The sequence below is a fragment of the Vicia villosa genome, linkage group LG7 (genome assembly GCF_029867415.1).
Source record: "Vicia villosa cultivar HV-30 ecotype Madison, WI linkage group LG7, Vvil1.0, whole genome shotgun sequence".
NCBI lineage: Eukaryota > Viridiplantae > Streptophyta > Magnoliopsida > Fabales > Fabaceae > Vicia > Vicia villosa.
In genome coordinates, this window is record NC_081186.1 from 101,309,306 (window position 1) to 101,330,652 (window position 21,347).

General features: G+C 33.3%; 1 protein-coding gene and 1 long non-coding RNA gene across 4 annotated transcripts; one reads left to right on the forward strand and one right to left on the reverse strand.

Moving 5' to 3' along the window:
- The first annotated feature begins 3,304 nt into the window (after positions 1-3,304).
- On the forward strand, positions 3,305-7,405 carry LOC131616202 (uncharacterized). 3 transcript variants are annotated; one of them, XR_009288064.1, is made up of 3 exons: positions 3,612-5,200; positions 5,355-5,799; positions 6,785-7,405. It is a non-coding gene; the product is annotated as an uncharacterized LOC131616202 (long non-coding RNA). The 3 variants fall into 3 exon arrangements; XR_009288065.1 differs by having other exon boundaries at positions 6,792-7,405; XR_009288063.1 differs by lacking the exon at positions 6,785-7,405 and having other exon boundaries at positions 3,305-5,200; positions 5,355-5,906.
- A 6,211-nt stretch (positions 7,406-13,616) lies between these two features.
- Positions 13,617-18,897, reverse strand: LOC131618058 (uncharacterized). The gene is made up of 3 exons (XM_058889326.1): positions 18,736-18,897; positions 18,421-18,631; positions 13,617-18,337 (listed from the first exon to the last, which is right to left on the reverse strand). The coding sequence occupies exons 1-3, from the start codon at positions 18,895-18,897 to the stop codon at positions 13,617-13,619; spliced, it is 5,094 nt and encodes a 1,697-aa protein (XP_058745309.1).
- Between the last annotated feature and the right edge of the window lie 2,450 nt (positions 18,898-21,347).

The window sequence follows — 21,347 nt, forward strand, 5'->3', positions numbered from 1 at the left end:
CTCGAAACCACGGATGAATTGGAGAGGAGGATCGAAAAACAGTGGTAAATGGTTATAGAAGTAGATAATATTGGAAAACCCAAAAAAATTCTCCACCTGCTTGGCCTGTAATAACAGTGGGAATGGGCAGAAGATAAAAGTTCGATGTTCGAGGATTTTGTGCAGCGAAGATGAGATGAAAGTTAAAATTATGCAGGGTTATAAATATTAGAGACATGATTATTGGGACGCTTGAATAGTTAATGGGGTAGAAATTGTTTTGAATATGGAATCAATAGAATGATACCTTTGTAAAAACATGATTTCAAATTCATAACCGCCGATAATTGGAAAGGCAGATTCTCGAAATCGTTGATGAATTTGAGGGGAAGATTGAAAAACATGATTTCAAATTCATAACTGCCGATGAATTGGAAGGGATGATTGAAAAACATGATTTCAAATTCATAACTGCCGATGAATTGGAAGGGATGATTGAAAAACAGTGGAAACGGTTTTAAAAGTAGATAACCGTTGAAAACCCCAAAATGATGAATTTAAGGGGAAGATCCTCGAAACCGCTGATGAATTGGAGGGGATGATTGAAAAATAGTGAAAACGATTTTAAAAGTAAATAACAGTGGAAAACTCCAAAAGTTTTTCCACCGGTCTGGCCATTTAATAACAGTGGGAATGGGTAGAAGATAAAAGTTTGATGTTCGAGGATTTTGTGCGACGAAGAAGATGAGATGAAAGTTGAAATTATGCATGATTATAAATATTATAGGCACGATTATTAGGACGGTTGAATAGTTAACGGGGTAGAAACTTCTTTGAATATGGAATCAATAGAATGATACCTTTGTGAAACAATGATTTCAAATTCAGATTCTCGAAACCGCTGATGAATTGGAGGAGATAATTGAAAAACATGATTTCTAATTCATAACCGCTGATGAATTGGAGGGGAAAATTCTCAAAATAGTTGATGAATTGGAAGGGATGATTGAAAAACAGTGCAAAACAGTTTTAGAAGTAGATAACCGTGGAAAACCCCGAAATTATGAATTGAAGGGGAAGATTCTCGAAACCGCTGATGAATTGCAGGGGATGGTTGAAAAACAATGGAAAACGGTTTTACAAGTAGATAACATTGGAAAATCGCAAAAGTAGTTCCACATGTCTAGTCATGTAATAATAGTGGGAATGGGCAAAATATAAAAGTTCGATGTTTGAGGATTTGTGCGACGACGATGAGATGCATGTTAAAATTATTCAGGGTTATAAATATTAGAGGCATGATTATTAGGACGCTTGAATAGTTAATGGGGTAGAAATTGTTTTGAATATGGAATCAATAGAAAGATACCTTTGTGAAAACATGATTTCAAATTCATAACCAACGATGAATTGGAGGGGCAGATTTTCGAAACCGCTGATGAATTAGAGGGAAGGATTGAAAAACATGATTTCAAATTCATAACCGTCGATGAATTGGAGGGGTAAATTTTCGAAAACGCTGATGAATTGGAGGGGATGATTTAAAAACAGTAGTGGGAAACGGTTTTAGAAGTAGATAACCATAGAAAACCCCAAAACGATGAATTGGAGGGGAGGATTCTCGAAACCGCTGATGAATTCCGCTGATGAATTGGAGGGGAGGATTCTCGAAACCGCTGATGAATTGGAGGGGGTGATTGAAAAAGAGTGGAAAACAGTTTTAGAAGTAGATATTAGTGGAAAATCCCCAAAAATTTTCACAGGCCTGGTCCTATAATAACAGTGGGAATGTGCAGAAGATAAAAGTTTAATGTTCAATAGGCACGATTATTAGGACAGTTGAATAGTTAATGGTGTAGTATCTGTTTTGAATATGGAATCAATAGAATGATACCTTTGTGAAACCATGATTTGTCGTTGAATTGGAGGGGCAGATTCTCGAAACTACAAATGAATTGGAAGGGAAGATTGAAAAACATGATTTCAAATTCATAACCGCCAATGAATTTGAGGGGCAAATTATCGAAATTGCTGATAAATTGGAAGGGATGATTGAAAAATAGTGGAAAACGGTTTTAGAACTTCTTCAATTCGTAAATACATTATAAATAGCTAGGGTTAAGCCTACTAAGTGGGCTAAAAGGCAGTGGGCCGAAATAATAAAAGAGAAAGTTACAATAAAAATTACTAACAACATCTCTTAAGTTATAAAAGTCCTTAAAGAGAACCGGTATTTTCTCTTCTCTATTGAGCATGCCCAACTTCTTATCAATACTCAAGGCAACGTTAAAAACCTTGTCCTAAAGGTTCGATAATTTCTTTATAGACCTCAATGACTTCTTACGAACCCGCAGCGAAATTCCAAAAATGCCCCTATATTTCGAAAACATTTTTTTTAGAAAAAATGTGACTTTAGATATGCATATCCGAAGTTACCTTTTTTTTTTGGGAAAGATGTGTATTCAGAGATGCATATACGAGATATTCCAAGGTTTGGTCTAGTGATTTTTCGAATATGCATACGCGAAAGAACTCGATACTTATTAGAATATTAAAATCAAATTGAATCAATTTAATTAATAGAATAATTAATTGTATTAATTAAAATATATTATTAAATATATATCATCATAATCAAGTTATAATAATAATAATATTAGCAAAATAAATATTTAAATTTTTATATTTAAAATTAATAACAATAATAATAATAAAGTATTTGCTATTTATTTATTATTTTTTATGATAAATAAAAAAATCATTTCATAAACTAATTTTCAAAAACAAATAGTAAAAAAAAATTCATTTTATAAACAAATTTTCTAAAATAATTTTAAGGTTAAAATTTATTTTACTAACTTATATATATAAAAAACATTCTTATTATATTTTATAAGTAAATTTTGAATCATATAAAATTAAATATATAATTTATTCACTAAATAAAATTAGACAAAAACTCTTGTAATTTTTTAAAACTAAGTAAATGATTTTTTATCATAATTAATTATTAAAATAATTGTATATTTATCATTTTTATTTATTATTTTGAAAAATTATGTAATTTGAAATTTATATTAAAATATGAATAAAGTAGCAAATAATTTTGCTATTACTTGATCTCTTTTATTTTAAATTTTTGTTGAATAATTATTAATGTATTTATTTTTTATATAATTATAATTATTGTTTAATAGTAATAATTTTAGTAATTAATAATATGAAATTTTTTTAATTTTTTTAATTTTTTTCGATTATATATATCATAAATAATCTTTAACTATATTTTGGGATGTTTTCTGAGATGTATATAAGAATTAATAAAATCTTTATTTTTGAATGTTTTCGAAGATACACCACTGAAAAAGATTTTTAGGAATGTTTTCAACTTGTCAAAATCTATAAAGAAATTGTGCAAAGTACACAGGAGAAGAAACCATTTGAATGGAACTTTGGTTGGATAATTGTGGAATTGGGCCGGGTAAAGCAAGGGAGGGATTAGGATTTGAAGGAAAACGTGTGTGGGACACGTGGCATGTTGAGGGACTGCCACGACTAGGGTATTGGAGGACAGCTGTGTGAGGTGGATAAGAGACGTTGGAAACAGCTGTCATATCATCAAGCCTTGCTGCTCCACCTCTTGACCACTCTACTACACCATTCCAAAAATGATGTCAAACTTACACTAAAATGACATAACAGGTCCTGCATCAAAAAGTGAGCAAATCAGAATACCACAATTGTTTAAATCCTCTCAAAAAATTTCCCCCAAAACTATTCCAATCCTTCTATAAAGGGAACTGAAGCAACAGCAAGCAAATAAAAAAAAAAGGAGAAAAACTCTGAAAATCTCTCAAAAAACTACCTCTCAAAACCACAAACCAACAGTTACTCGACCAAACCTCTGCCCATTAAACAACAATCCACCAAAAACCCTAAATTTCTCATCTACAAAAATTTTCCAGAAATTATGAGAAGAAGGAAAAGAAACAGATATCATTCATCATAAACCTAACATTCATCATCGTTTTCCTAATCAATAAAACCCTTCAGAAATTGAGAGAAGAAGAGAGATTAGAAGGACCTCGCCGAGTTATGAGATCGTGAACCCATTTCCATCTTCGTTGCGCTTCAGAACCAACATCAGCATCATCTCCATTCAAAACGAAATCGCGAATCAAAACCCAGCTCACCACATCCCAAACACAACAACAAGACTCATCATTCACCAACAGAACACATCCATTTCAGAAGCAACAAGATTCACGGAGCAGAAAGGAAGAGAAGAGCGGAGACGCATACCTGAAGAGGATCATTGTTGAAGCCTTTGCAAGAGGTAATTTTTTTTCTTTTGCACCTTTATCGTTTTTTATCTTTATGTGGAGATTGGGATTATATGCTTGTTTGACCATTGTGCTTCTACTTGAACCGTGATCGTGACCGTGAGAGATGAGAGAAATTTCGAGAGTGAGTTTCGAGCTCTGAAAGCTCCATCCATGGTTTGTTAATCAGAATGACAAGTGAGCATTGGGATTGCAGCTATCTTAACGTATTGGATATCGGGGGAGGATAAAACTTCTCTGAATCTACTCTTGATATGTATGAACTCGGTCTGATAAAAGTCTCCAATGACTGGACCTTTATTGTTCAGTAGTAGCTCCACATTGTTAATTTCGTAAATTTTGTCAAATCTTCTAATTTTTGCGATGGTGTCTCTGGAAATTTTTGATTTTAACACTCCTAAATTTTTGATAACCTTTTTTTCATCTAAAAAGATCTTTCTCCATAATCAATCACACCCGTGTTTTTCATATCATGTAAGCATCTCTTAATGGTAGTGTCATGGTAGTGTCATATGTTTTATCAATATTGATTAAAACTTCTCTGAAACCGTGATTACAACTTCTAAAAAAACATGGTATATCATCTCCTTAAATCTGATATTTATAAAACATATAACACTACCATTAAGAGATGCTAGAGATGCTTGAATGTTATGAAAAGCAAGAGTTTGATTGATTATGGAGAAAGACCTTTTAGAGGAAAACATTATCAAAAATTTAGGAGAGGGTCAAAATCAAAAATTTCCAGAGACACTATCGCAAAAATTAGAAGATTTGACATAATTTACGGAATTAACAATGTGGAGCTACTACTGGACACTAAAGGTCCAGTCATTGGAGGCTTTTATGAGACCGAGGACTTCGGATACTTATCTAAGGTACTTTCATACTCGGTCTTAAATGTTTATTTTACTAAAACTCATATGGTATTTTCTTGATTGTTAGAATGATTATTTAACTAAAACTCATATTGTACTTTCTTGATAGTTCGAATGTTTATTTAACTAAAACTCATAAGCTATTGTTTTGAAGGGACAAATATACAAACCGTTGGGAGAAGGAGCAAATACAGTTTTGATTATTGGTTATGGACGGAAAAGAATAAATGGAGCGTCGATAAAATATTGGCGTGTGTATTAAATTCCTGGGGAATACTTGGTGTGACAAGGGATTCGGGTTAATTGCTCAAAAACATGATAATGGGGAAGACACAATGGACCAGTATTGGTTCATAAAATCAGCAGAACTGTTTAATTAAGATGTGTTTCATCAAATTGAGTTAGTATACCTTTAAACTCTTTGAACACTTCTAAATGAAGTCTTTTTAGCTATAGGCCTGGTCACAATCTGCTTATAGACTTCTTTTTGATATTATAACAAATCAGGATCTGTACTCTTGGCTGCCATTTACAACCTTTTGTTCTCCGCTACTCTCGTAACACGCCATCAGTTCTTCTTCCGGTGCATCTCATTAATGGTACCCTCACCAAACATTAAAAAATGCTTGTTATTACTTTATGGAGTTGTTGTAATATTTTATTTTTAATTAATTAATTAATTAATTAATATTTTGATTATGTTAAAGTGGTGGTTTCGGTATATTTTTTGTTAAAATTAAAGATTGTTTTCAATGGTTTCACTATCACATTATTAATTTTTTAGTGCATCTTAGTCTCAATTTATCATTACCACTCACAGTACAAAACATAAGGATAAAGGGTATAAATGGTAAGATAGAGCATCTCTCCTATTTCTATGCACAAGAGAAGAGATTAGAAAAAGGAGTGGGACCCACGTTTTTCTGGTCTCTCTCCCCTATTTCTCTGCATTTCAAACAACATAACTTTAGTATCTCTCTCTTACTTCTCTCTTTTCAAACTCTCTCTTCACAACTTCTCTCCCAACAAACACACCCTAAATGTCAACTTCTCATTGGGTGTTTAATATTATTTTTCTTAAACTCTTCCACTTTTGTATTATTTTTCTTAAACTCTTCCACTTTCCACTTTTGTTCTAAGATAGTATCAAATATATAATAAACAAAATTTTTCTACAGTCCATAAAAAATGTTAGCGGAAGCAGCCTGGGCAATGGTCCACCTTAGTCAGGCCTTAGCTGGTCCATCAGTCTCTTTGCTATCTAATTTCTTCTGGTTGGTCTACTGTTGTGTTGATTATGGTTTAAAATTATTTTACACCAACAATGTACTACCTTTAATCTCTTCTAAATTTACAATTTTGTCTCCGCAAATCAAAATCAATTGGAATCATTAATTTTTCTTTAATTCCAAAAATATACTATCATAAAGAAAAGATATAAACATCAACAGATTAAGAGCTTTTTTAATATTTAATGAACTATTATGCAATATATTTTGAAATAAAGTAATCATTTAATTTAATGTACATATGTAATATTTTAAAATCAACTTTTAATTCTAGTGGGGGCATATGCCTAATAAGCTTGTAGGTAGCTCCCCCGGTCCTCAAGTGGTCTTCGAATGTTGATGTGGAGAATTATGGCCAAGGTGACAGTGATGATGCTTTTTTTGACAATTATGGCACTCTTTTTTGCTACAACACGGTCTTGACGGGAGCCCCATAGAGCAATTCTAGAGTGGTCTAGCAACACTTATATCTCAATTACGATATAAGAAAGAATTTTCTTTCGATTCTCTTTAATATGAAGAAGTCTCTCATTGAAGAGGTTTATGTTTTACTATTGTACCAAAATGTAGATGCTCTTCACGAGTTTGTTGGAACCAAATTGTTAATATTATTGGAGGTTGTGTGACAATTCCGGTTTAGAAGATTGGAATAACGGGGAAGGCAGGGGTTGTTGCAGCTTATGAAGTTAAAGTTGGTGCTGGGATAACGAAAGTATTGAGAGGTTGGAACTTGACACGAAGCTGTAATTTGCAAAGTGATTAGGATCAGAGTCTATACATCTTGGTGCTGAGGTTGTTCTTTCGTCGGGAGAGTAAGAACTGACATGAGAATAGTGTCTTAAGGAAACTGTGTTGCAGTGATTTGTAAATCAAGTTTACTATACACCATTTTCTCTACACACATTCACATCTCATATTTGCAATAACAAAGAAATATTTTCTTTTGCTTGAAAAGAAGAAACAGTGTTTTTTAAGAGTATAACATGTAGAAAATAATGGTGCTAGCATACGAGGGTTTTTGAAAGGAATGATTTCATTCATCATCCCTAAATATCATTCATCAAGAACAACTTCATACCTACCCCTCACTAGAATAATCAATCATCAAAAAACTACTCTTAAAAGTACTGAAAAATCTAAGATTGAAGTCACACTGAGCTAAATTACTAATTCAGCTCCAGACAAAGGAAACGCTAAATCAAAAGCAGTATACTTACTTGTACAGAGAGATCATAGTTTCTCTTAAACATAAATCCAAAGTAAAAATTAAAAACACTTCGAATTTACCACAAGAGGATAACAAAACTTAGTAATCAGAAGCTCTTTGATATCTTCTCTAGCTCTCTTCAACTAATCAGGATCAGTCACCGTTCACTAAAAAATTGTGTGCGATTCTATATAAAGTTTTAAGATAGATTCTATCATGAGTAAAACAGATTCCAAATATATCACAAATACCCAAATATATCATAAATGTTTATCTCACTTTACACATTGATCTCATGCTCAGTTATATTTCCAATTTCGTTTCTGCAACACCCACAATTAGGCGAGTTAATAAAAATATACAATTTGATAATAATGCTAAATGTATTATTGAGGAGAAAGCATGAAAAAATAGAACATGTCATAATGTTGATGCATCAGGGTCTTGTTCTATAGGGTCGTGACGTCACAAGGCTTTTTCATCATATTTTTTTTGATAATATTAATATTTGCAAGTGAGAGATCAGATTATTGAGTTCATTGTAACAACATAACAAAAATATAGTTTCTAAATTCAATAGAACAAAAAGAAAACCAATGCAAAAATGAACTACATAGTTTATAAGTTCTGTTAAGTAGAACAAAAAGAAGATTCCTGCTAACATTAACTGGATTCCAACAAAGCAGTGACTTTAATTCAACCAACCATCAACATTAAACATAAATACCAAGAGATGACACAACTAAAAAAAATGATAAGAAGCAACAAATAAATTACTTTCATTCAGAAGTCAAACAAGTAAAACTAGAAAGATTCCACAACTGTGATTTACCATTGCAGTGATACCAAACTTTCACAATGTATATGTTGGTCGAGCCCAATTGTGTCAGTTATATTTATCAAAGGATAACACCAGTCAATACTTGAATTATATAAGACAAGTTGGGAAGACCATTCTGATTCTGGTAGTAGTATAAAATCACCCTCTTCTGAAATGTACCAGGGTTCAGCAAAAGAAATTCCATTTGCACCAATATCAAAAAAGTCAAGTGTGTAAAATTCACAAAACCATGTTCTCATGAAAAGAACACTATTTTCTGAAATGCACAAGGGGTCCTCAAAATAAGAAACATTATTCACTGGAGGAACAATAATGAATTTAATCCATGACTTAATAACACCATACTCTTTCATCAACCACACAACACCGTTATAGTCCCACACACAAAGACAATTCCTCAAGACATATAGATATCGTTTTGAGCGCATATAGATTGGGGCTGGCTCATAATTTCGAGGTAGCAACATTTCTCTATAAGTCTCCTTCTCTACATCAAAGGAAAAAAAATCATGAATTGATTAGAATTAACACCACCTTTATATACTGTTGGTGATTTTAGTATCATCAATGTAATTTTGGTAGTAATGTGATTTACTGAAGGCCAATGCAATTATGCGTTAAGCTTGAAACGAGTTAGGGTAGTGCGGAGTGCACGCTCGTGGAGCCAAACGTACAATTGAATACGAATAATAGAAACGGGGGCTCCAAGGGGCGGAGCCCCTGGCGGGGTGCGGGGCAGCGCCCCGTCGGGGTCCAAGGGGCGGAGCCCCTGGCGGGGTCCAAGGGGCAGCGCCCCTGGCTGGGGTCCCGCTGCCAGGTCAGCGGGCGGGGTGCACCCTTTCCCAACGGACATAACCGTTTTACCGAACAGGTGCTTCGTTTCCAACCAACATAACTGTTTTAGCGAACAGGTGTGTCTGTTCGTTTCTATTATTGGTCTCCTATATAAGGAGTCTTTTGGTCTCGATTTGTAGGACGAAAAATCATATACTTCCTCTACATTCTGATCTGTTCTCCATTGTCAGAAACAGATTGATTCTTTAAGAATTATCCCCGCAAAGATTTCGTGAACCCAGACAAGTATAGGGTCGAAATACTTTGTTCGGAAAGTGAACGAACACGGTTCTTGAAGATATCCAGGATTATCACACCTAAATATCTAACATATACCATCCAATTCAGAGTGCCACTCACAAATTTTCCTATCCTCCTAGTGGGCCTAATGGAAAAATTCTGAATGGTTTTCCAAATATTTTCACCAAAGGTATAAATTTTGGTCAAAGATCGAGTAAAATCAAGCTTATTTCGCGCAACTAATAACACCTTGTACTTGTCATTAACTTGATCATATCCAAAGCCATATTGCATAACAAACCAATCACGCGAAACAACTTGTGGAGATTTGTTGGATTTAAACCTGATAGAAGGGTTCCACAGTTTGACAGTATTATGATAGTGATGAAAGACACATAGCAGGCCATTGCAAGAACCTATAATAGACCTGATGCGATTCTTCATGGAGCCGAAGGTAACAGGTTCAGCAGGGGTTGGCCAGTTTTCAAATAATGGCGCCAAAGAGTGATATTCGATTTTGTACGGTTTATCTAAAACGGAAAAGACCAATTGTGGACGGATGATGCGTGAGATTTGAAGATGATTCTTTACGAATTGGGAATTGGAGATTAGGGTTTTCCATAATTTACAGACACACTTAAATTGAAGAAGAGACTTTACCGGAAGCCGTAAGAGGATATCTGTGATGAGTTCTTCCGGTAAGAGAGGCGGTGGAATGAGTTGTTCTGGTGGAATCCAGAGAACAATGGCAGTGGAAACGGTGTCGTTTTGACACTGATGGAGATGCATAATAATGAAAGAATGACGAATGTGTTTGTTAGGGTTTCAAATCCTAATCAAATATCAGAAGCGGATTCTTTTTGGCGGGAACGTTAGAATATCTTTGATTGAAAAAATAATTTAAGATATGTTCATCTAATCTATTCTAATAACAAATAATAAACTTCTTCAAGGTTTTTAAGTTATTTTCTCTTGACTCTTACTCTTGGCTTTGATGAAAGTTGTTAAACAAGAAACAATCATTTTAAGTTGTTATCTCTTTGAATCTGTTTTTAATTTTTGTTCATCAAAGTTGATTTGGTTGTTGTTGTGGTTTATCTCCTATTATTCATTAGACAAAACAAAGTTCATTGTATTTAATTTCTAATTATGCGTATGTAACTTATGTTATTCAATTATATTATTTAACTATATTATTCAAAATTTCAGGTTCTTTTGCTTGGAACTTGGAAGTATGATAAAAAATGACATCTACAAATATTGATTGGAAGCCAATGATTGGTATGGAATTTGATTCATCAGAGGCAGCTTTTCAATTTTGGCTCGCATACAGTGCACACGTTGGCTTTGGCGTTAAAAAACGTTTCGTGAACAAGAATAATAAAACAAGCTCTATATCATCATGCCGATTTGTTAGTTGCAAGGAAGGACTACGACAAGCACACAAAACAGATGCTTTTGTTAGTAACCATAGAGCTGAAACAAGAACTAATTGCAAAGCAAGGATTTCTATTGTATTGAAGAATGAAAAATTTGTTATTCATGAATTCATAGAGGATCACAGTCACTCTTTGCAACAACCAGAGACCACACACATGCTACCAGCATCACATAGAAAGATAAATGAGGTCCGAGCATATGAAATTGATTCGTGCCTATGATTTGTGCAGTCACCATAGTTGATCGCAATCTAACCGGATTTCTCGTAGACGAGGAAAGTTTGTGTAACGTCCGAATACGATGGATCTGATAGGTATCAAGCAAGCGGATATGAATATGTATGGCGGAGGAGATCTATTAGTATTCAATGATTTAGTTGCTCGTCCTCAAGGAGTTGTGGATCTGACAGTGATTGTTGAAGAAGGAACTTGCGAAAGGAAAGAAATCCTTAATTTTCTAATGATATAGTAGTCGAGCGCCTTCAGAGGTTTCCTCCGGAGATCCTTCATAGAGAGACTAGTGTTGAGCTATAATATGGGCGAAAATAGGTCTAGAAGGGGGTTGAATAAGTTTTATACAATCATTTTAATTACAACCGAATATCACACGATAAATTCCTTTGTTTATGCATATACTCAAACCACTTACAAACATAAGATCCTCTATAATTTTGATCCAATAACCTTGCTATCCACAATAATCTTCTCCAAGTCTTCGTATGTGGCCATTCACCTTGATCCCAATGATTTCTTGTTTGAGCGATTCTCATTATCTAAGTGTTGATTGGACAACTCTCAATTTTGTCTACGAACATTTTTTACACGATCTCGCCAAAGTTGGACAACTTCCAACTCCGCCTTACAAACAATTTGTACTCTACTTCGCCAAAGTCGTATATGGAGTATAATGAAACTCTCATCTTGATAGATAACACAAAATGCAAACTACATTCAAGAAACTATCCATGCACCTGTTACAAATAGCAAACTTCACATAAAACATTTGAGAACACTAAAGTACCAAATGTCTCCCTCAACCACTCAAATTTTAGAGATGAAGGTCCACAACAACAAATAAGAACTAAGGTTAAGGATGATGAATAATTCCAAAGAAATCTCTCACACACTCTAATTCATAAGGGATTAGGCAAGGAATTAGATGTAGGTGAATGAAAAACACATACAAAGGTTCTCTCAAGTTTATGGGTAAAATGGGTCTTGGATCTTGATGGTTATTAAGAGCGTGATCAACAATGAATCATTACAAGATTGATCAACTCTCTTTCTCTAGTTTCCCTCAACCAACAAACTACACACTCAAAATATAACAAAAAAAAAGATGCAATATAACATGGATTAACATTCAAGAAGTTGTTTGTCAAACAAGAAAAAGAAAAAAAGGTGGTAGAAATAAACACACTTGAGAAGAAAAGACAAATTGACATTTTTGTCTTAAGGTTTCATAAAAAATTTCATCATGAAAAATATTATAATGCAAGTCTCTTTTTCATTTGGATCCAAGAAACAACTATTTAAATATAAGGTGTAAATTTGGATTTTTGAAGCCATGATTCGAGTCAAGTGAAAAAACATGACTCGAGACACATGATATTCTGACTTGAGTCAAATTCAACTTATGATTCGAGTCAAAGTAAGTCGAGCCTAATTCTAGCTTTCATGAAGAGCTATGATTCGAGTCAAGTTTAAAACATGGTTCGAGTCACATTGGATTGTGATTCGAGTCAAGTTCAATTTATTATTCGAATCAAATCATCCAAAGAAAAAATCTAATTTTTTCAATAAACATGATTCGAGTCACACATTATACATGATTCAAATAAAATGACAACACTTTGCTTTAAGCGTTCTAACTTGTAATTCAAACCACACCTAATGAAACGATAAAAACATATTTGCTAGGCTAAAAATGGATCACGGATTATCATGAATAATAAGAGGTCTTAATTGAGAGAATTACAAACATGTGAATATTTAAATAACGAACAAATTACAAACACACGAATAATCAATAGCATATACACATAAATTAACAAAAACTTTAAAACAGAGAAATATCATCACCTTATTTTATATAATTTGTAGAAATTTAAAATTACTTCAAGATGCAATACATGTCGCAGCACCCGCTATTTAAAATCATGAATTAGATAACAAAAATAGTTATAATGTAAAAAACATATGATGTGTTAGGATTAGAATGAAGTAGTTTGTCATCATGTGGTTAAGTTTATAGGACCGTTTTTGGAACATATAGTTGGTTTTATCCCAAATTTAGATTCTTTACTAAACATTTTCTATAAAAAGTTTTCCTAGAAAGCATTTCAAAAAATATGAAACAATAACTTTCGTCATACATAATAATGAAAATTAACTTTAAAACTTCAATTCTTCAACCATAATTAAGTGCTAAGCAGACAAATGTAAAACCAGCAAACTATTGTAACGCATCATTAGAAAAACTAGTTCAAAACTTCTAACATCAACTGAAAGGAAAACAAAAACATATTCAAACAGAAAACGTATGTAGCCAGTGGCAATATAGTTGTTAGCCTGAAGGGAAGGCAGACTTGAGGAACATCTCATCCTCGTGCTCAATCTGCAGATTCTTGGATTCCATTAGTAAATCAATTTCTTCATTCTTAAATTTCAGAAGGAAACCAAATGTGATTAGTTCAGCGAGTGCAGGAATATGTTCATGATTCTCGCGCAAAACACCTTCAGATATTGCTTCAGAGAAATTTGAAGCATATTTCATTGAATCACCAGGAACTCCATCCATCTTCTGGATTATAAACATGGAACTTTGACTTTCCCAACGCACCCTTTTGTTTGATTTTTTTGTAATGACGTCCCCTGATGATAATGATAAACTATAGCTTACATTGATTGGCTCCTTTGTCTCGCGGAAACTCAAGTTGAGAAGACTTCGAACAGCTTCGTGTCTCTTATTCTGTTCCATTTTCAGGCTAGAACATGCAAGGAAACCAAGAATAAGCTTAACCAAGCCCTTCAAGTTGAAAATATTATTTGGATCAACATGCTTCAATTTAACATCATCATTCACTACGGACGATTCTTCTTTGGATAGTGATTCAGAGATATTTCTAGCACCAATTTTTCTGTAAATATCAGATAGTTCACACTTGAACAACGGTGTTACGTTATGCTTAGGATACCATACAAAAACTTTCTCGCTCTCAAAAAGCTTCTTCATATGAAGGTTATCAGGAATAAAAACATCTTTCTTATCTGCCAGAAGTATATCATTATTTTCTGATGTCGTAGGTAGTTTCTTCAATCTCTTGGCAATTTTTTTCACTTCTTTTGGACTCAAAAGTTTTGAGATAGACATCCAGAAGTTGCAGCACTCATCATGTGACAGTTGCTTCACTGAATTCCCCCACTCATTCCAAAGGTCAACATAGTCTTCTAGTAAGGGCTTATTCTTAACTTCCAATGCTTTGAAAAAATGAAGAATATTTATACCATAGATATCTTCTAGAACATAAAATTTTGAGCCAAAAAGTTTAGCAGGGTCATGGATGATGCATTGTTTAGAATCAACCCACTTCCCAGCTTTGTTTCCATCCACAATCCAAACCTTTCTTGCGGCTTTCTCCTTAGGTTTCCAGTTGTGTTTACACAAGTACTTATATATTTTCACAATGGTATCATGATCAGAGAGAGACTCGAGGTGAATGGCAAGCAAGGAGCACCCCTTCTCAACTTCACTAATGACTCCTATTGCATTGAGTTCTTTCTGGAAAGATGCAATGTTAGGTCCATAAAAATTCTCATCAATAAAAGGTCCATCAGTTGGATTCAAGAAAGAATTCCACTTGGAATCAAACAACAAACACTTCTCTGGAGGCCTAAAACCAGCGCGTGTCTTCAACCAATTTTCGGACAATTTTTTTCTGAAATCGTCGCCAATGGAAAGCTTGTTATCTTGCATTAGAAGACGGAAACACTCCAGCAAAGAAATCACACTTTCAGGACTAATGGTGGAGGGATCTGAAGGAAAATTCAGACATTCGGGCACAAACTTCACTCCATCTTTCAATTCAGTAACAACACCAAATCTCTTCAGCTCCTCCTTGTACTCATGTATTACCATGCCACACCATTTGTCACTGTAATCAATAAAAGGGAGAGAAGTTATCGAAGATATCAATTTCCACTCCGGACCATATAAAATACATTGTTTTGGACACCTAAAACCATAAACACTAGTACGCAACCACTTCGATTTACGTATGATGGTTTTGAAATCAGAAGGAAAACTATAGTCAGTTCCCTCCAACAGCCTGCAACAAGAGAGAAATGAGATAACATTTTGTTGGTTAATTGAAGTTTCAGATGCCTTTTGTTCGAAGAGACTAGCAAACTTTTTGATAGCATCTACAAAATCAACCACCACCCCGATTTTCCTCAATTCATCTTTGTAAGAGAATAATCTATCTCCATAAAATGCACGATCAATAACAGGAAGACCAGTGAATACCTTCAAAATGCAGCCCCACACGGGATCATACAAGAAGCATTGACCAGGTGTTTTGAAACCTGTGTTTGTCTTCAAGCATCTTGTTTCCTTTATCGAATTTAAGACTTCAATAGGGACATTTGAGTATTTGATGCATTCCATTAACAAAAGAACAGCCTCCGCTGTCAAAGAGGTCAAATTTGTATTTAAATGCTCAATGACAACTTGGTAGTTTCCACTTACATCAACTATCACTCCTAGCAACTTGAGCTCTTCTTTGTAATTATATATTTCCTCACCAAAATAAGATTGATCGATGAAAGGGATATTACTAATTTGTGACGCGGCTTTCCATCCGGAATCATTCAAGACAGATCCAACAGGAGACCTAAGACCACGAGATGTCTTTAACCAACTTCCCTCTTTGATGCTATCGATAAATTTGTCCAAAGGAAGAAAACTTTTCCGGAGATATTGGATGAAGTTAAGCATCAAAAGAACTTGACTCCTGCTTAAAGAGAAAGAAGATGCACGAGACATTAGCTCTCTTCCGATGAATTTACAGGCTTCCTCACAACTGAGCATCACTCCAACTCTATTCAACTCGTCAGAGTACTCATTTATCCTTTCCCCGTAGAAGCTCTCATCAACCAAGTGGATGTCAACAAGAGCCGAACCACTATGCAAAAGTTTTCCCAATGATGAGCCAATTAAGAATGACTTTGAAGGAGGCTTGTATCCGTTACTTGTAACTTTAAGCCAGCTTCCTTTTTTAATACATTCCAAGAACCTCACCGGTAGGGCAGTAGGGTTTATGTTCCGAATCCAATCCAAAAGCAAAAATGCATTGTCTCTTGTAAGTGGTGTATCCGCAGCTGAAAACCCAGCATTTGGAGGAGATAGATTAGGTATATCGGAGGCTTTAACATAGGTTCTGAGGAAACCAATAAACATCTCAGAATCCGTACTATTGCCTGCATATGAAGATGCATTTAGGTACGCCTTTCCTAGCTCAACATATCTTTCATTTCTCCATGGATTAGAAACCATTAAGTTTGCCCACTTGCTCACATTTGCAGGCAGAAGAACCACACATCTGCTTTTATTTATTTGTCCATAATTATCCACAAGTGGCATCGAACTAGATAGACTAGAAACCTGCTTACTTGTCAAATAACCCTTTGACAAAGAGTGGTATAAGAAATGAGCATATGCAACGGCAAGTTTGCAGTTATTATTAATAGAACTTAAGAGGACTTGTGCAAAGCTGTACAGATTCAAAGTGCGAACATAAACATCCTGTGCTAACCATCTCAACAAATTTTGCTTATCGGGCAACTGGAGGATAGCTTGTTGTGTGCTTTCGGGCATAAAAAATTGGTTTGTTGCACTTGCAAATATACTGTTCCAACTGATCAACCAAGAACAAGGGCAAGTCCCACTTGAATCTTTTAGTACTACTCGCTTGCCACCGGACGATTTGAATTCAACAATACTGAAAAATGACGGTATCCCATCAAAAGCCACATATTTAATCAATGGAATGTGAATGATGTTGGAGCCATGAAACCGTGGCCAGTAGTCAGCAACAAAATGTAAAAGCTCAACATAGAGGTTTTCTGATACTCCATCCACAAGATTAGCACTCTGGATGCACTTTGGATACCAATCAAAATTCACCAGTTTCACCCCTAAAAAGTTGAGTATTTGATCATACTCGCTTTTATCAAATGAAGAACTCAGGATCTTCCTCCCATCTTGAGAAGATAGGTCAAGCAAGTATACTTCTTCCTGCTGGGCCTTTCTCAAAATATTCCAAAAGCTAGGTAGGAGCCTGCTAACTTCGCGAGGCTTACAAAAGTGCTTTTGACTTGAGAATGTCTCGGTAGGAACAATTTTTTCTTCAGCCAGTTTTTCTTTGATTTTCTCCCTCATGTGAGTAAAGCTCTCAAGAGGAGAATTATCCATTGGAATGAACTTGAACATATAAAGCAAGTCGCATACCGGAGCTTCATCTAATTCCGTGACAAGTGTTCTGAATGCATCTATAAAAGCTAATGGAACATATTCAAGTATACCTTGATTCCACTTATTATCCAAGAGAATTGTCTCCCTTGATGAGGCAAGGACAAAATCGGCTTGAATTATGAAGGGAAAATTAGTCACCATCTCTGTAGGAAGAAATGCATAAACCCCTGGTAAACTTGTATTCTTGCGAAGCCTCTCGTGATGCGGGAAGGCCAGTGTCACAACACACTCTTCAACACCCATTCTCCTTTCCACCAGATTTTCCAATTTCACAGGAAACTTTTGTTTCCACATGTAGTAGTTGCATTCCTTCTTGTCACTACGATTTTTCCCCGCAGATAGATGGATTGTGTAAGACTCAACATTCATGTTTTTCGTTGTCACAAGTTTAACCTCGCTCGAAATAGATACACTAGTTTCAGATTTCATATCAGGGTCCGCATTATCTTCTCTAACGGAAACGTGTCTGATTTTTGAAAGGAACAATAAAACTTCTGGGTGAATGCTTGAGAGCTGCTGTCTCACAGGATTCACTTTGTCCGGCTTCAGAGGCAAGATCATCGTTGTAGTTGGAAGAGAATCTTTACCATATATTTTTGTTATGTCAAGAAGGGATGGCTTCTCCTCGACCCATTCAGGAACTATATAACCAAGACTGCAATGCGGACAAGGCATCTCATTGAAGCGTATCTGATATCCGTTGCTAAAAATATAAGGCTGTGCAGTAACCAAAAACACACTCTTGAAACCAATTCCTGAAATTCAACCATAGTAAAGATTCTGTCAAATATTTGAAATACAAAATTTTAGTAACAGACATTTAAATTCAATAATTTACCTTTTTCGCCAATGTAACCGAGGTTCTTATTGGCTTTTTTAGTTGATCGTCCAACACTGCAGATAGACTCAATATTTTCGCGAGAGAAACCCTTTTCATTATTGAAAATAAGCAATGTGGCAGGAGCCCCGGTGGCTGTTATGTCATTTGAAGTAATGATAAACTCCAATGTTGGACTCACTCCTTTAACATAGTGGTTATCTTCAGCATTCTGTAGAAAGGGATAACTACTTATTAGACTCAACTGGTAGACTACTTATTAGACTCAACTCGCAGACTAAACCATGAAAAACAATGACTTGGTAAACAAGAAACCTGAATGAGCTCCATGAGGAAATGAACATCTTTGGTATAAAGTTCAGCAGAAAGATTCTTGACAGCTTGGTGAAGATCTTCAGTCAAAGGGTTTTGTTTCTTGGCACCAATAGAGAACTTTTTCCTTCTTATTTCTTCTATGTGTTTTTTCTGTGTATCCATTTTTCCCAGCTCTGTGAAACACTTGTAATAGTTTAAAGTTACTTATAAAATTAAGGCACAGAAATGCAATAGAAGAATGGAGTTTAGAAATATAATAAGAACTTTTAATATTAAATACTAAGAGATATATAAAACTCTATCTTTCTATTATTTTTTTTTTTACAAATATATAGACACAATAACAGTATAATTATAATAAAGGGTTAATATAAAATTTAATTTTTTTGTTTTAGGTAAGCCAAGTGTTTATACTTATTTTTTATAAACAACAATGCATTTTTTTTAGTTTAAAATATTAAGCCCAAACATTTAAATTTGAGTCCGCAATAAATTTAAAAATACTTATATTTTAACATAATACAAAAATAGTCAATTTTAAAATTATATTTGTAAAGTTACATTAGAATTAATCATCATCTTAGCAATATATAATAAATATATAAAGGAAATAGTAACTTATTTTTCTACCATTTTTACTCTTACTTTATTAAGTAATTTATATGATAATTTCTATAAAAACTACTAACTTTCACATAACTTCCCACCATTAACTACCACATAACTTCCTACTATTAACTTCCACATGTTAGGTTTAAAAAAAAAATTATATTTACATAAAAAATATCGTTTATATTTTCATTTTCATTGATATACATTAAAAAAAAACAACCGTTAAACCCTAGTAAAGATAAAAGAAAATTCTTTTAGCCTAGTACATAATATAAAAAATCAAATTTTGATTTTGACATACTCATGATTTGATATTCGTATGAATATAATCATTTATTTATTTGATAAAAAATATGCACCTTTTAAAAAATAAACCTAAATAGTAATAGGTGGCAAAACTGACTGGTTGAATAATGTCTATTTTACACCTATTTATTTTAGGTCAGATTAAAATTTTAGATCCACACTTTGAAATATATGTTATATTAAACTATGTTGGTTTTCAGTATTTTATGGATGCCGACATTAATATAACTTGACATTAATATAACTTAATATAACTGGATGCTGAAGTTTACAATTTTTTAGCTTATAAATACAATGCCGCCACTATGCTAATGTTTTGAACATGAACTCTCAACTATGACCGGCTTATGAATGATTTGTTTAAAATTAATCCACTATTGATAATATTTAATTGACACAAAAATGAAGTCATCACTTTTAAAACCAAAAGATCTTCATGAGTTTTTATGGATTATTTCTCCAGTGTAATTTTCTTGTAGTTTTTTTCTTTTTCGGCTTAGGCCTCCATCGTTACAAAAAAAAAATTAAAATCTTCATGAGTAATAATGGCACTTTGTCATAGCAATTTTGTCAAAATCATATCATCATAAACAAAAATATCAAAAAATTTAACTTTATAACCTATTGAAAGGGTACAAGATTGAACAATAAAAGGATTAATAATGTAAGCAAAACAAAATATTCAGATAGAGTGTATGAAGAGGAAGAAAAACACAGAGAAGATGATAATAGGAATTACTAACCGTTTTGATAATGAAGTGATGCAAGCGGCTTCAACTCTCTCTAATTGTTCAAAGATGATTTAGTTTCTTCTAATTAAAAGGTTTATTAAGTTTCTCTCAATTTATTTCGCCTAATAACTTGCGTAAATCAAGTTAACATCTTTATGAGGAAGCTTTTGTAGGCACTATATGAGGAAGTTATTGTTTTATACTACTTTTACGAAATTTAAACCTACATTCCTATAGGTTTTGGTTGTTTTGTTTTACTTTTATTTTTAAATGATTTATAAAATGTTATATATATTTATAAAAAAATTATAAAGATTTTTTAAATAAATAAATAAATCATTTAATTAACTTCTCATAAAATATAATTTTAAGATTTTCATATATTAAAATTTTAAAATATCACTAAAAATTGAGACTATTTTAAATAATTTTTTCATAAATATTAATTTTGTGTATATATTTTTGAAAAAAGTTATGTGATTTTCATGATGTTAAAATTTGAATATAGAGGATGTCACCATGCTCCCTTAATCTATCAGTAACTATAAATCATCAACAACACATAGAGTTCGCCATCCAATATCGAATTCTAATAAAAACAGGACCGACCCAACATATTTTAAGGTCTAGGGCAAATTAGTTAAAAGTGTTTTAATAAAAGTTAATACTAATAATTTAGTAAAATTATTAATTTTTTATTTAAATATTATTTTTTAAATTGATCTAATATGAATTTATTAAAAATAATCTAAATTAGATAGATCTCATATTATTTTTTACGGTAATTTTTTCTTTATATTAATAAAAAAAATAAGATATTATATTTTATAAAAATTTAGTAAAAATATTAAAAGTCCACAATTTGTTCATGTTTTTATAAATTACAATTTTTTATAAAATTACTATAACTGTAAATATATTAACCGATAATAAAAAATGAATTTAATTAAAATACACTTATGT